The 14038-nt window shown below is 46.9% G+C and overlaps 1 protein-coding gene and 1 long non-coding RNA gene across 3 annotated transcripts; both read left to right on the plus strand.

The window, feature by feature from the left end:
* Positions 1-3356: 3356 nt before the first annotated feature.
* LOC108953338 (uncharacterized) lies at positions 3357-6193 on the plus strand. The gene is made up of 2 exons (XR_001978991.2): positions 3357-3511; positions 5602-6193. It is a non-coding gene; the product is annotated as an uncharacterized LOC108953338 (long non-coding RNA).
* Positions 6194-8389: 2196 nt separating this feature from the next.
* LOC103991709 (telomere repeat-binding protein 5) lies at positions 8390-13839 on the plus strand. 2 transcript variants are annotated; one of them, XM_065159989.1, is made up of 11 exons: positions 8390-8659; positions 9145-9414; positions 9643-9758; positions 9840-10698; positions 10794-11003; positions 11106-11168; positions 11265-11344; positions 11726-11970; positions 12269-12583; positions 12663-12726; positions 13192-13839. In XM_065159989.1, exons 3-11 carry the CDS (start codon positions 9678-9680, stop codon positions 13360-13362), a joined length of 2088 nt encoding a protein of 695 aa, XP_065016061.1. In that variant the 5' UTR covers positions 8390-8659; positions 9145-9414; positions 9643-9677; the 3' UTR covers positions 13363-13839. The 2 variants fall into 2 exon arrangements, with proteins under 2 accessions (XP_065016061.1, XP_009409515.2); XM_009411240.3 differs by lacking the exon at positions 9145-9414 and having other exon boundaries at positions 8391-8659.
* The last annotated feature ends 199 nt before the right edge of the window (positions 13840-14038 follow it).

A 14038-nucleotide genomic window follows, 5' to 3' on the forward strand; every position in this document is an offset into this window, starting at 1 on the left:
TCCTCGGCGCGGCCAGCCCGTCCGAGACGTGCTCCTCGGCCACATGTTTCCCGAGACCACCTCCTCGGCGCGGCCAGCCCGTCCGAGACGTGCTCCTCGGCCGCATGTTTTCCCGAGACCACCTCCTCGGCGCGGCCAGCCCGCCCGAGACGTGCTCCTCGGTCGCATATTTCCCGAGACCACCTCCTCGGCGCGGCCAGCCCGTCCGAGACGTGCTCCTCGGCCGCATGTTTCCCGAGACCACCTCCTCGGCGCGGCCAGCCCGTCCGAGACGTGCTCCTCGGCCGCATGTTTCCCGAGACCACCTCCTCGGCGCGGCCAGCCCGCCCGAGACGTGCTCCTCGGCCGCATGTTTTCCCGAGACCACCTCCTCGGCGCGGCCAGCCCGCCCGAGACGTGCTCCTCGGCCGCATGTTTTCCCGAGACCACCTCCTCGGCGCGGCCAGCCCGCCCGAGACGTGCTCCTCGGCCGAATATTTCTCGAGACCACCTCCTCGGCGCGGCCAGCCCGTCTGAGACGTGCTCCTCGGCCACATGTTTCCCGAGACCACCTCCTCGGCGCGGCTAGCCCGTCCGAGACGTGCTCCTCGGCCGCATGTTTTCCCGAGACCACCTCCTCGGCGCGGCCAGCCCGCCCGAGACGTGCTCCTCGGCCGCATGTTTCCCGAGACCACCTCCTCGGCGCGGCCAGCCCGTCCGAGACATGCTCCTCGGCCGCATATTTCCCGAGACCACCTCCTCGGCGCGGCCAGCCCGTCCGAGACGTGCTCCTCGGCCACATGTTTCCCGAGACCACCTCCTCGGCGCGGCCAGCCCGCCCGAGACGTGCTCCTCGGCCACATGTTCCCGAGACCACCTCCTCGGCGCGGCCAGCCCGTCCGAGACGTGCTCCTCGGCCGCATATTTCCCGAGACCACCTCCTCGGCGCGGCCAGCCCGCCCGAGACGTGCTCCCCGACCAAAGCACCTACGCAGCGCGGCCTGCTCGCCCCGGACATGAGTCCCAATCGCGACCCACGAAAAGAACCGCCGCTTACCGATCAAAAGCCATGCCTCGAATCCCCACCGTCCGATGCCGAGCCATGGCTTCCTTTGGGGGGGGGGATATGATATGGCAAAAAATGGTAAACCCCACTCCCGGCGACGCCCCCCGCACGTGGACAGGCGCGGCGCCCTAGGGAGAGCAACGAGGGCAACGGTCTGCGTCCGGACGTTAGCCTCACTGAGCCCGCAGCCCTTCAGGTGACCCAGCACAGTAGGACGAGACAGAAGTGGGTAGCGGTTGAAGCTCGCCCATACCCTGCGATCCCCCGTTCCCATACGCAACGTCCTCAGCGACGTCGGACGCCATCAGAGATACGGCCCCGACCGACGGGATGGCGCACCCGAGAATGCCGGGTTCCCCTATAAACGTCCTCAAGCCAGAGGGAAGAGGTCAGGCTGGATTCCCCAAACAACCGCCATCGCATCTCTCTAACTTGATCGTCGGAGGGGTCGGGTCGAGCGGACCCGACCATTGTGCAGGTATCAAGCCGAGGTCTCCCGTCCGGGACGCGCCGGCGATCCCCGCCCGGGAAGAGTCGCCGCATCGCCCCGAGTCCGAGGCCGCACCCGACCACCCCGGTGGAGACGAGTACCGCCCCAGGGAGATCCCCGCCATTCGGACCCCGAACGAGCCGAGACGACCTCCCGGGTCACGGCTAAGAAAAAAAAAGGATGTTTACACTAACTAAAAAAAAAAAGGTGTTTACACTAACAGTACCCACATCAGGACTTGTCGTCTAGAAACTCTAGAAATGGACGTGCGTGTTTGAGGGGGATGAACGCCATGCTGCTTGCTTCTGCTCATCGGCCGCGTCGTCCTTGCTAGGCTGATGCGGTGGCGGTAGCATCGTACTTGTCCCGCCGCCCACGCTCGCATTGATGCTGCACTAGACCTGCTCTCCATGCGTGGTTAACCCATCGCCGTCCGTTGGTGCATGCACTCGTGACTGCAGTGATGCAGCAGGTGGCGGAGCTGCTGCTGTCGTCTCGGTCACGGCAAATGAGGCGAGAAAGGTGCCGTCTCGTGCCACGTCTCACGGCACAGTGCAGCCACTGTGCTGAGAAGATAATACAACTAAGGTTTTGGAGGAGGACCTCTCATGTGGCTTGGTGCATTATTGAAGGCGGCTGTCAACGGAAGACAAAAGCGTTTTGGAGCACTAGGTCGGTTTCCTCCTCGTCAACGGAAGCGCAGAAAAGTTTGGGGAACCTTTCAGCTGCCGCAGCAATTGTGTGGAAGAAGACGACGGCTTCTCCATTCACAGGCTTTGACTGCATTCCAGATTCGATCCCAAAAGTTTGCATCAAGTCATGGAGGACGCTACCTTCTCACTTCGACCGGTAACACACCTCACCTGCTTACATCTGCTGTAGTAGGAAAAGTCCCAACTCTTGCAGCCAATGATCAATCATGAGTTGATATCGCAACAATTTATTCTTGTGAAATTGAAGAGGAAGATGAATCGATCAATATATATAATTCTGATTGTTTAGTGAGTCCACATCACAAAGAATGTGTTCTTTTCTCTGCATGCCATGTGCTGTTAGCTTTCCTGATAAGGCTTTGATATTATATCTCTACGGCTACGTATAAGCTTCGCACCTCTTTTCCGCAGATATATGTACAGATATGCCACTTGGTGACGACGTCGAGAGTCAAACTTCGTTCGAGTCCTCGAGACGGTCAAACAGCAGATGGCTGCACGAACAATTATACGTGGATCTTTGTAGAAAAAGGAAAGCTATGAAAACAGTGCATTAATATTGTGCATTGTGCTTTCGTTGATGTGCGTGACAAAGAAGAGGTCAACTAAGCTATATTATCATGATTCATGAGAATGATTTTTCAGAATATTTATTAGATCACTGCACGCATATATGTAATTATTGGTCCCTAATCATTTGTCATCTTGAGATAGACCCGGTTCACGAGAGCTCAACCCGTTTGGGTACCAACCCGGCCCAAAATGTTGCCATGTGCGGGATTCATTGTCAATTTTGCATGAAAGTCCTTTTAAATATTCTTACTTGTAGGGAAGCCCCTGCAATCCTATTCTTCGTTGTATTTTCCTCATCCATTTTACTATTTAGTCCGGTAAAATTAGCTAATTGTAATTTGACGAAATTAATTGTTAGAATCAAAAGAGTCAAAATAAAAGGGTTGACTAACTATTTTACACGAGTAAATGAAATATAATATAATTATCTTATATTACGTGGAATTTCTCATTAATTATTCTTAATGATCATTAAAGATGTGATTTGTACAATTACCATCAAAATGGTTATCCAATAACGGAAATATAGGACGAAGGAGACACTTCCCGCTCTCTTGGAAACCCTAAGCCCACCACGGTCTCGTTCCTGCGCCGGCGGCATCGGTGGGGAACTCTCATTTTCAGCAGGGACTCCGCCCTTCTTTTTGTTCTCCGATCAAGCCCACGTTCTTCTTGCCGCGCTTCCGTCGGGTACTTTAATCCTCGCGAACTCTCATTTTGTTTTCTCGCCGTAGTTATCTGAAATCGACGTTGCGGTTCTAATCTTATGCTGGTTGTTGTGTTGTGTGGCATATTGTGGTAAATTTTGTTGTGTTTATGTTCTTGATTGATGACCATCTGCTGTGTTAATCCGAAGATAGTGGGATAGAAAAGGGAAATGGTTTGATGCCTGTGATTGGGGAGATGAATAACATAGCGTCAACGCGGAGAGCGTGAATTGTTGATTACGAGCTCAATTTCATTCAAAAAGTTGTAGCTTGTGCCTTCCAGTAAAATTTGGTCCGTGATTTAGGGCATAGACACTGAACTGTCAAGATATCTTAGGTCTAAATACTATGCAATTCATTCTTTCAACCCAATTGTTTACTATTGCTGACATGCTTATTCCCTATTAATTGTAGCAGTCACAGATATCCCCTAATATCATAGCTCCAAGTTAAATAGATATTCAATTTGTGTTCTGCGTGGCTGTTGGTGTCATTTTTAGGCTTCTTCTGTCCTTCTAAGTGGGCAGCCATGGTTATTCAATATTTTGGAAGCAGTGCGCTCCCAAAACTGTAGCAGGTAGACTGTCATTGTAATGTAATATTGGTGGAAGTTACAATTGCGCTAGCATTCCTCTATCATTTGGTCGGCAACCAATGGTTGAAAGTCTTAGAGGAGAAGATCTTGTATTTATTCCCTAATTATAATGGTTAGAAATGCTTGTATTGTCGTAGCTGCAAGGAATGGTGAACTTGGATTCAGCTTATATGTTAAGTCACTCTTTAGTTTAAGTGATTCATCATGAGGAGGTATGGTTTCGGTTGGTTCAGTCACAAGTCACAACAAGCTGAAGGAACTGTTCTCAGCATTCCTTAACACCAATATTTTACTGTATTGAATGTTGAAATTAGGTTTTCAACATTTATGTTCTATTAGCTGAAACAAATATGTGGGTGCAGTTGCTAAATTTCTGATGCAATAAGCAGTATGGATTTGGCCCAACATGATGTCAGACTGGATTGGGATGATTAAGTTGTCCAAAGTTTGGTGAACTTGTAGCCTTGATTTCCCGTGGATGCTTCGGGTGAGTGCCCAGTTCAAATAAGTGAATTGAACTAGACTTTTAAGTCTGGTTTGGTTCAATAACACTGTTTTTTACCCTCAAAAGCCACCCTTCATGCCCGTGTGATCCCGAGCCAACCCTAGCGTTGTTTCTACCTCCACCATTGACGTTTTCTGTTACTGCCTCCATCGCAGACGCAACGAACCGAGTCTTCCTATGTCGTCGATGGACAAGTCCGACGACCTAGCAAGAGCCCATAGCTTTCTTCCGTTGTCGCTCCATGTGTAGTTCCTTCCACTATCGAGGGAGAGGATCGTAGGTTCTTTCGCCACCAGCAAATGCTCTCTGGAGCTTCCGTCGCTACCATTGTTGTTGTCATTCGCAGCACTACTGTAGCTGTCTTAAACTAACCCTCCATCGCTGCTACTACCAGCTTCTCACAATTACCTTCTTATTGTTATTATTGTCACTTTCTGTCAGTTTCCACTGTTAGTGACTCTTTTATCCCTCCCTCTGTTATTGTTAACAATTCTTTTCTCCCCCTCTAACTACTATTAATAGTAAGTAATATACTGTTAACAATATATATTTAATTTATTATCATATTTTTATTTAAATAAATATATTTTTAATTATATTATATATTTTTATATTTTAATATTTTAGAGCGTCTCGTTTCGCTCGGGCGAGTGTCTAGCGCCTCGAGCGTTTTGGGATATTGACGTCTCTTGATGCCTAGTGCTTTTTAAATCATTATCATATTTTATTAAAGGTTTAAGACTTGACCCAAAATAAGTCATGATTTGTTGGTCCCCGAATGTGCTATTACTATTAGGTAGCTTGTAACCTTCCTGTCGTGTGTGTGCGAGAGAGCATGGAACGCGCCAGCAGTTAGGTATCATAATCCAGCTAGAGAATTCAAGATTCACTTAGTTTTATTGATGATAAGGGTAAAACACATTGCACCCTACTGATTTTACTGATCTCTGTCTTGCTTGTCAACACATTGCAGGTTATCATATTACAGGTCCTTCAATTAGAGGCCCGAAGCTTATGTTTTTGCTGGGTAAAACGAGTGTTGCAGTTCAGGCAAATGGCATTCTCACTCTATTGCTTGGGAGAATAATGAACAGCCACTGGAATTCTCAAGTGCCACACATGAATAAACAATGCAACTTTTGAGCACAACCAAACCAGTCACTAATGCATATGGTGGTCCAATAGGAGATTCCTCATCTGAAATTTTTGGTGCAGAGAAAGCAGGCAGAAGAAACCAACGGGACTTGATATGTGGTATTAGAGGGTCGAAGGTGATTGCTGATGATGCTGATATGTCACCACCACCGCTACATAAAGAATGAGGATTAGGTTGCTCGCCTCTCTCGGTTCTACCTTCCACCACTCATCTCACTCTTTAATAAACTCTCCCTGCCACTAGTTCGGCCTGTGGCAAACAGTTCTGGCCTTTGTTTGGCATGTCCAATGCCTTTGATTTGGACATAGGTGATCCAAATTTGAGTCTGAACAATTCTCTTTTCCTGCACAAGGTTATGGACATTGATCATTGTCACATCGTGCATCAGTGGAAGTCTTGTTCACCGAAATTTTCCTTTATATCAAATTTATACCTTGAGAAGTCGCACCAGGATCAAATTATTATGGCAATCCAGTTATAATGATTTATCCTTTTCTGAGCCAAGTATGGAGCGATGGTACCAATGTTGCTTTAGATGATCGAAACCTGATGTAGTCCCATCAAGAATATGTTGAGCCCACCATGAAATAAATGTCCGAAACAGAACACCACAAAACCTTGGTGTTAAGCTTTTATTTGGGAAAGGAGGAGAGGTGTCTTGATTTGATGGTTAGCGGAGACAGCTACAGATACCACACCTCACATGGAGGAGGAAGGTCACCGACATGTGAACAGAGATCATGTTCAACATAGAGTCAACGGATTCACGCACATGATAAAGCCAAAGAGTCGATGCAAAGATTAGTCCGTCATTATTATTGGACAGAACAAGATTAATCCGCACAAGCACATAAAAAACATTCGTGTGTATGGTAATTCTATTTTATATTGAATAAAAATAGAAAATTATTACGGTGAGAGCAGGCGAACATTACGAAGCTTTTGCTAGCGTGCAGGAGGACGACGGCGGAAGCGCGTCAGGGGAGACGAACGAGAAGTGCAGCAAGAAGCTCCCATTTGAGTACCTTCCCCTCACGGCAGCAGTAAGACGACGACGGAGTCCAACCGAGGGGCGAGGCGGTAAGCAAGTGGAGATTCCATCGATGGCGATCTCATCCATAGCATTTTGTATTTGGTGAGCGCATGTGGACGGGTCGGTTCACGTGACACGGTTTCCCGTGAAGTGACCCTTCAATTTTGGCTGCCGCGGATCCCGTGCCCCACCCGCCTGTCGAAATAAACCACGTCTATCTACGTAGCACGTGATTACCTGCAGCTAAACCCTCCATTAACATACACCAAAGTTACCCCTACAGCTAAACACTCCATTAACATACATCAAAGCTACCCATGCACGTTGTTCATGCACGTTGTTCATGCACCCCTGAGGTAATGCCTCCACGTTGCAAGATTCCCCGTGGCACGTGGCCTGCGGCTTTAAACCCCCCCCTACCCCATCTACTCCCCAGCTGGCTTATCAATAACCTAATGCAATCGCAGTATAAAGCCGCCAATGATTGATCCACACCGCTAAACCGCGTCGTCGAGTACGAAGACACGGTCTCCACCACGACCCGAACATTGTTCGTTGACACATCAGACTTGTTTCCGATTCGGTTCGAGCTTGATGTCAGAACCGTATTCCGATTCAGGTCCGACCGGTCCGATCCAGTGGCTGAGTCTCCTCCACGTCATCTCTCGCTCCCTTGGCGTCGAAATCGACGGCCCAGCGAACGCACCCCTCAGTGGAGAATTCCTCCGGACCAAAAGGACGACGGTAGCCCTCTCACGTGGAGACTGCTTCCGGCCACGAGGGTAATTTCGTCAAGTGATGTGAGGGCCCGATCACGGGACGGATTGCGATACACCCACCGTACGAAAGAGTTTGCATCCAATATTAGCTTTTGCTAAACGACGATTTCGATTTACTGTCCAAATGCAGGGAATATAAATTGAAACCTTCGCATTAACCCCAACCACTAAAAAAACGTTTTATAATTATTATATTAAATAAGGAAATTAGAGAAAAACATCCATCCACGAATTCCCTCCTTCGATTACCGGTTCACAAATAATTGCAAGTCTTATCCTAACCGTTACAAACAAATGTTGTATATGATTATTTATCTTTAGTATCGTTTCCCTTTCAGCTCTCTGGGAACAGTAAAAGCGGTTCAAGTTTAAACCCGACCAAAAGCCGTCAATGTTAGCTTAGGTGCCACGGAGTGGGACCCGCATGGTTTCAACGCCAGTGGCAATCACTATGCAGGTAGGTCGACGGGTAACTCGTGGATGGGGTCCGCAAGGCATACTTACCGGAAGAAACGCGGTGATGTCACGTTTCTGACCAAGCTTTTGAGTCGTCTTCAACGCACAAAACCGTGGGAAGTCGCTTGCTTTGTCCGTCGCCGTACGATCCCCAGAGGTGGACACGTGGAGGAGATCGGAGCGGATGGGAGAGGAGGGGGATGGTTGGTCCTGGTTGGGTTGGCCGACCGGGCACTGGCGGTGGCGCCGACGGGAGCGTTACCGGAAGCGCCGGTTGTCAGGGTCAAAGGTATAACCGCGGGGTTTAAGCGAAATGAGACGTAAAAGGGTTCTGCCCGTCGATAAAAGCAGAGAGAGAGAGAGAGAGAGAGAGAGGGCGAGGGGGTTCGTTTCTTTCGTTTCGCAAGAGCGATTCTTCGGAAGAATTTAAGGGATCGACGAAGAGAGATTTGGATGCGAATTGCGATTGAAATCTGGAGCTGGGCATCTCGAGAGTCTCCGATCTCGTTTCCGCTCTAATTCGAACGGGAATTTTGGCGCTTTCCCGGTGATCCGATGGCAATTTGAGATCTTCACGAGGAGATAGTCCCACTTGCTGTTTCGGAAGGTGAGCAGACGGAGTTCTGTTCCATTTCGCGGCATGATTCTTCTGTTGGTGTCGGAAGCTACGATTTTTGTCCATTTTGTATCTCCAAAATCGTGAAATCTGCCTGGTTTACGCCCTTCCGTGCCTAATTCCTTGAGTTTCTCCTGGTTGCCTCGTGAGGGAAGCGATCCGGATGTCGATGAAAAGTTTTGGCGTTTCTCGTTTGAATTCGGTGGAACTCGATCGCGATCCGATCTTCGCCTGCGCAATTCATCTCGAGCACACAGATTTACTTCGATCTCGTTGCGTTTCTTTTCTTCTTGGATCTGGAACACGAATTCGTTGAGCCTTTCGCATCCCCTTGCTTGTGGCTTTTGTCTTGATCGCTTCGTTCCAGGTTTTCGTTATTTTTTAAAGATTATCCTTGGGATGGGAAAAATACTTCGTAATTTTTAATCATAAATCTTTTTCTTTTTTTTTTTTTGTTCTGCTCGATTGTAATTCAGGAAGATGCCTGCTATTCTTATTTTTGATGTCGGTATAAATTACTCGCTGGATGGCGGTGTGAGAGGTTTTGGGTTTCCGATGCCTGCAAGCTATGGCACATCTTTGATATTACGTGATGATGCTAAGCAGATGTAGCTCGCGGTTTCCTTTTTGATCTCTCGTAACTCCCCAAGCAATTCCCTCCTCCGGTAACTCCAAAAATGGGGGCATTTGGTCGAAGGGTTGGTTGGAGATGTAGCTTTCCTGGGTTATTCGATTCAGATCGAGAGGTAATCGGGGATTTTGATTTCCTGCAGAAAAACGTGTATTTGCAGCATCTTTCGTGGAAAACATCTGCGGGAAATTTCTACTCTTGTTTCTTGAATTCGCCGATGTTTGGCAATTCCTCTTGATCCGAATCATGGATTTTGCATGATCGACCTTTCGTCGAGGCCTTGCTGCCTGCTTTTTCTGAATTGACGGCAGATTGTGAACTCAGTGTTGCTTCTCTTTTGCAGTTGGTGAGTTTCATCCTGTCCTTTGTGTTTGGGATATGGTGTTGCAGAAGAGGTTGGATTATGCATGCGGTGGCTACCGGGCCCCTGCGATGCCGCATTTACCGAGATCAGCTAGGGTAAATTTGTAGCCCCAATTTGCTCTTTTAGTTCTTGGTTGGCATTTGGGCTCTGTGCAACTCATCATGGTACATCTGTAGGGAAAGCGATCCGCAAGAAAGAAGGTCGAGGACAACCAGACGTATGCATTCGACTTGCTTGCCACCATTGCAGGCAAATTGTTGTCAGAAATTAAAAGCTCTCCGTCTCCTTGTAACAGTACTGGAACGTCTAACGCTGCTGCAGGAAGGGATACTGCTAAACAAGAGCAAATAGATGAAGAGAAGTCACTGAAATGTGAAGGTTTTGATTGGCTAAGCTGTAATGAGGCTGTGTTCAGTCCTGAAAATGCCCTTGAAAAACATATCACATATAAGTTGAAGGAGAACTCAAATGTCCCGAAAGATACATCATCGGGACCTGCTTCTCCTTTCATAAAATCTGATTTATCAGATGAGGATGCTATCGGAGGTGATGGTAGTAGAATTGAACATGGTGTTGGTGCTGCTGCTGAAAAATGTATCAAGGGTAGTCTTTCTTCTAGTTCTGTGGAATCATATGACCGTAAAGAAGATGGGGGCAAGAAATTACTAGTAGCTGAGCAACAGGTGGCTGGAAATTTCATGGACAGGAATGCTCCATATAAGTATAGTTTGGATGATCCGTTGGTTATGGATGTCAAACCTCCTTTGGTTAGCTCTGACAGCAGTGTTGAAGCTCCCCTATTTAGGAACAATATTTCTCGTAATTATTCCTTTCCGAAGCAGGAAGATGGTATGGATCTTGCTGCAGATAAAGATGATGACGAAAATTCTTCTGGATGCACTCACCCTACTCCCGTTGCTAATAAAACCTCTAGGATGCCGCGTATAGGTGATCGTAGGATAAGGAAGCTTATGTCATCTAAACTCCGGAAAGTAGCTCCAACAGTGTTGCAGGATGCTGGGACATCTAACTACGGTACGTGTGATGTTTTCCTCTTGTGCTTGGTGACATGACAGGTAGTAAGCTCTCACATCTACATTCAGCAAGCTTAATTCCCTTTTTCATTTCAGATGTAGAACAGAAGCCGGCTTTAAGAGGCAAAAGAATGTGTTATACTCGCCAAAGAACTCAGAGGAGCTCCTTCAAGAGAAGGAAGTTGTTTGATCATTGCCCGGTATCACCTTATGATGGAGGGATATATGGTGAAGGCCTGTCAAAAATGTCTGAAAGTAGCAGGATCAAGTTAGAAACAGACGATTCACATGCCACTTTGTGTGGAGGTTTGTTATCTATATATATATATATATATGCTACTGACATGCTACATGCACCAGTTTGGGTACCTCTGAATTTTGAGACGATTCATTTTTTTACGTTTGCAGCAAATGGTGCATCGTCATTAACGACAGGACAAAATTGTTGCTATGAATCGCCAGACTACCATGGTAAATAGTTGGATTATATGTTGTTTTTCATTTTGATCCCGACATGATGATCAGGTCCTAATGGGTGCTATCTTGTCTCTCTTTTTTTTGCTCCAGTGAAACTCAGCATCAAGTCTTTTAAGGTGCCTGAACTTGTTATTGAGATTCCTGAAACTGCTACGGTTGGTTCCCTGAAGGTATACAATATTATTGTACTCTTGTCATAACACTGTCATTGTGCATTTCTTCAATGTTATTATTAGATTTCTTTTGACAGCCATGGACTGTATTACAACATATAGATTTGTACTTTGATGATTGACTGTCGTAAAAGTCACAAAAGGATGTGGTAATTAGCTACAAGTTTCTGATAACATGTACCTGATTTAGTTTACAGAAAAAGAAAGTATTTTCAATGTGTTCAGTTTTAGATTTTGAATCGGACTTGAGAATCATCAATCATGGAAAATAATTTTCCATTTACTTCAATTAAGCAGACTACTCAGTCGAACAACATTTTCTTTTCCAGAACATTGTGTTTTAACTCTGGTTTACGTCTTCTTGTAATTATTATGCAGAGGACAGTATTGGAAGCTGTTACTGCTATCCTTGGAGGTCGACCCCGTGTTGGTGTTCTTCAAGAAGGAAAGAAGGTTAGAGATGACAACAAGACCCTGCGCCAGGCTGGGATTACCTATGGTGATAAACTGGATAATCTAAGTTTTACAATGGAGCCAAATCCTGAAGAAGCTCTCGTTCCACCACCTAGTTCCGAAGATCCTGATTTCCTTGGTCTTGCTTGTGCGCCTGAACCACTTGCTAGGTAATTAAATTTTGCATTTTTTTTTCATTAGAAATGCATTTTGTTCAAATCTTCTTCCCTTATGGTTGTGAATTCTGGTAGCATGCATTTTTGTGCTCATTGTTATTCAAGTAATTTATATGAAATGTCCTATAATAAGACCAATTTTTATGGCACATACAATTCAACCCCCTTAGTTTAGTAAAATGAGAAAGAATGAACTTTTACTGGGGCGGTGATCTGCTTTCTTTGCCGTGTCGTAATCGTCATAGCTACTTGTTCCAACCAAATAAGCTAATATACTGTGAACATTTTGTAGGATGCCGCCAATTGCCCCTGCTGCTGCTGCTGTAGATCAGAGGGGACCTGACTCCACGGAATCTGTACAGACCTGCCCTGAGATGGATCACGATTCATTTCACTCTCCGATCGATCCATCATCGCCGGAGAAAACAACAGCAAGTGCACTAGCTCTGGTTGCTGTACCACCCATGGATGTCGAGGCACTGGCCATGGTTCCACTCGGCAACAAGCCCAAGCGGTCTGAAACTCCTCAGCGCCGGGTTCGGAGGCCCTTCTCCGTCGCCGAAGTAGAAGCCCTTGTTCTGGCCGTCGAAAACCTCGGGACCGGAAGGTGTGCATCGCTTCTGCTACACGCTGACATGACTACATAGATCACTTTCTTATTGCTCTGTGTGTATCGATTTCTTCAGGTGGCGGGACGTCAAACTCCGGGCCTTCGAGAACGCAAAGCACCGGACTTACGTCGATCTTAAGGTAATCAATCAAATGTGTTCTTATCTCGATTGGTTACCCATGACAATATTAGGCCAACGTCTGCGTGCATGATGGGAGTGTTGTTGCTAGGAAGGATAGCCAACCGCTGGTTCTTTTTGACTTCAACGTTTTGACTACACATCCTTGTCTGTTCTTTACATCCTTATCTGTTATTTTGGGTCGGTGGACGGTGGTAGGAAAGTTAGCTGTATCCGCACGGTTGGTGCTGCCGTCACGCGATTGGCTTGTGATAATACGTCTGACTTACGCTAAGATGGACTGGAGTTGTTTAATGCAGGATAGAGACAAACCAGGCTGTAGTCTTAATTCTAGCAGTGGGACGAACCGCCTCGTGTCCAACATGCATGATTCCATGGGCAATGAATTTAAATTATTCGGGTGGGCAGCGTAGCGTGCCATGTGCCAATCGTGGTGAAATGTTTCGTTTCTTGTTGTCGTGCGCAGGACAAGTGGAAGACGCTGGTGCACACGGCAAGGATCTCCCCGCAGCAGAGGAGGGGAGAACCGGTCCCTCAAGAGCTCTTGGACCGGGTCCTCTCCGCCCACTCCTCCTGGTCACAGAAGCAAGCCAAGCTCCTGCTGAAGCCACCTGCTCCTCTGTTAACAAGCCAATGACCGACCCAATGTAAAGATAGATCCATCCCCCCACAAACACTAAAAGACACGCCCAAAGTGAAAAAGGTTGCTGACGCAAACCGTGTATTATTTATTCGCTCACACCATTATTCTTTGGAGCCAGCAGGGAGTTCTTCTCCTTGAGAATTGACGAGGACGAGAGCTTTCTGTGGCCATTTGTACATGACGATCGATGTTTCCTCCGAAACAACCGGGATTGGGTGGGAAAAGAAAGCAGATTCGTATGTGATCGCAACCGGTGACATCTCTCACACGTTTAACTCGATTCTTTTGGTGGAGTTATGGGAAACAGATGCCAACAATACATAGCTGTCTAAGTTAGATGTCTTTATGCTACTACATTTCTTTTCCTTTTTTTTTTTTTTATGCTGTATTGGTTACTCTGAAACATTTATTTCATGTAACATATGATCCCATTTGATCCTGCAAATATGTGAGTGAACCATTCACTGTCTACTCTTTTGTCATCCATCGATTAGAAATATCCATGTGGCATAATCTTGTTGCATCAAAGTCCAATGGGCCTCATCTTGGTGCGACAAAGCTAAACTGGGCTCTCGGGCTTCCGGTTCGAACCGGAATCAAATCGAACTAAACGATCGAATTAATGCTATTACAATTCGAAATAGGAACCACAATAGTCGGTTTGTAAATC

The sequence above is a fragment of the Musa acuminata genome, chromosome BXJ3-7, assembly GCF_036884655.1.
Source record: "Musa acuminata AAA Group cultivar baxijiao chromosome BXJ3-7, Cavendish_Baxijiao_AAA, whole genome shotgun sequence".
NCBI classification, from domain to species: domain Eukaryota; kingdom Viridiplantae; phylum Streptophyta; class Magnoliopsida; order Zingiberales; family Musaceae; genus Musa; species Musa acuminata.

Excerpts from the sequence above, each read along its gene's own strand:
- LOC103991709 (XM_065159989.1), top strand. The coding sequence starts at position 9,678 with ATGGTGTTGCAGAAGAGGTTGGATTATGCATGCGGTGGCTACCGGGCC. Across the intron at positions 10,699-10,793 it reads TGCTGGGACATCTAACTACG|ATGTAGAACAGAAGCCGGCT; the intron begins GTACGTGTGATG and ends TTTTCATTTCAG. Across the intron at positions 11,004-11,105 it reads ACATGCCACTTTGTGTGGAG|CAAATGGTGCATCGTCATTA; the intron begins GTTTGTTATCTA and ends TTACGTTTGCAG.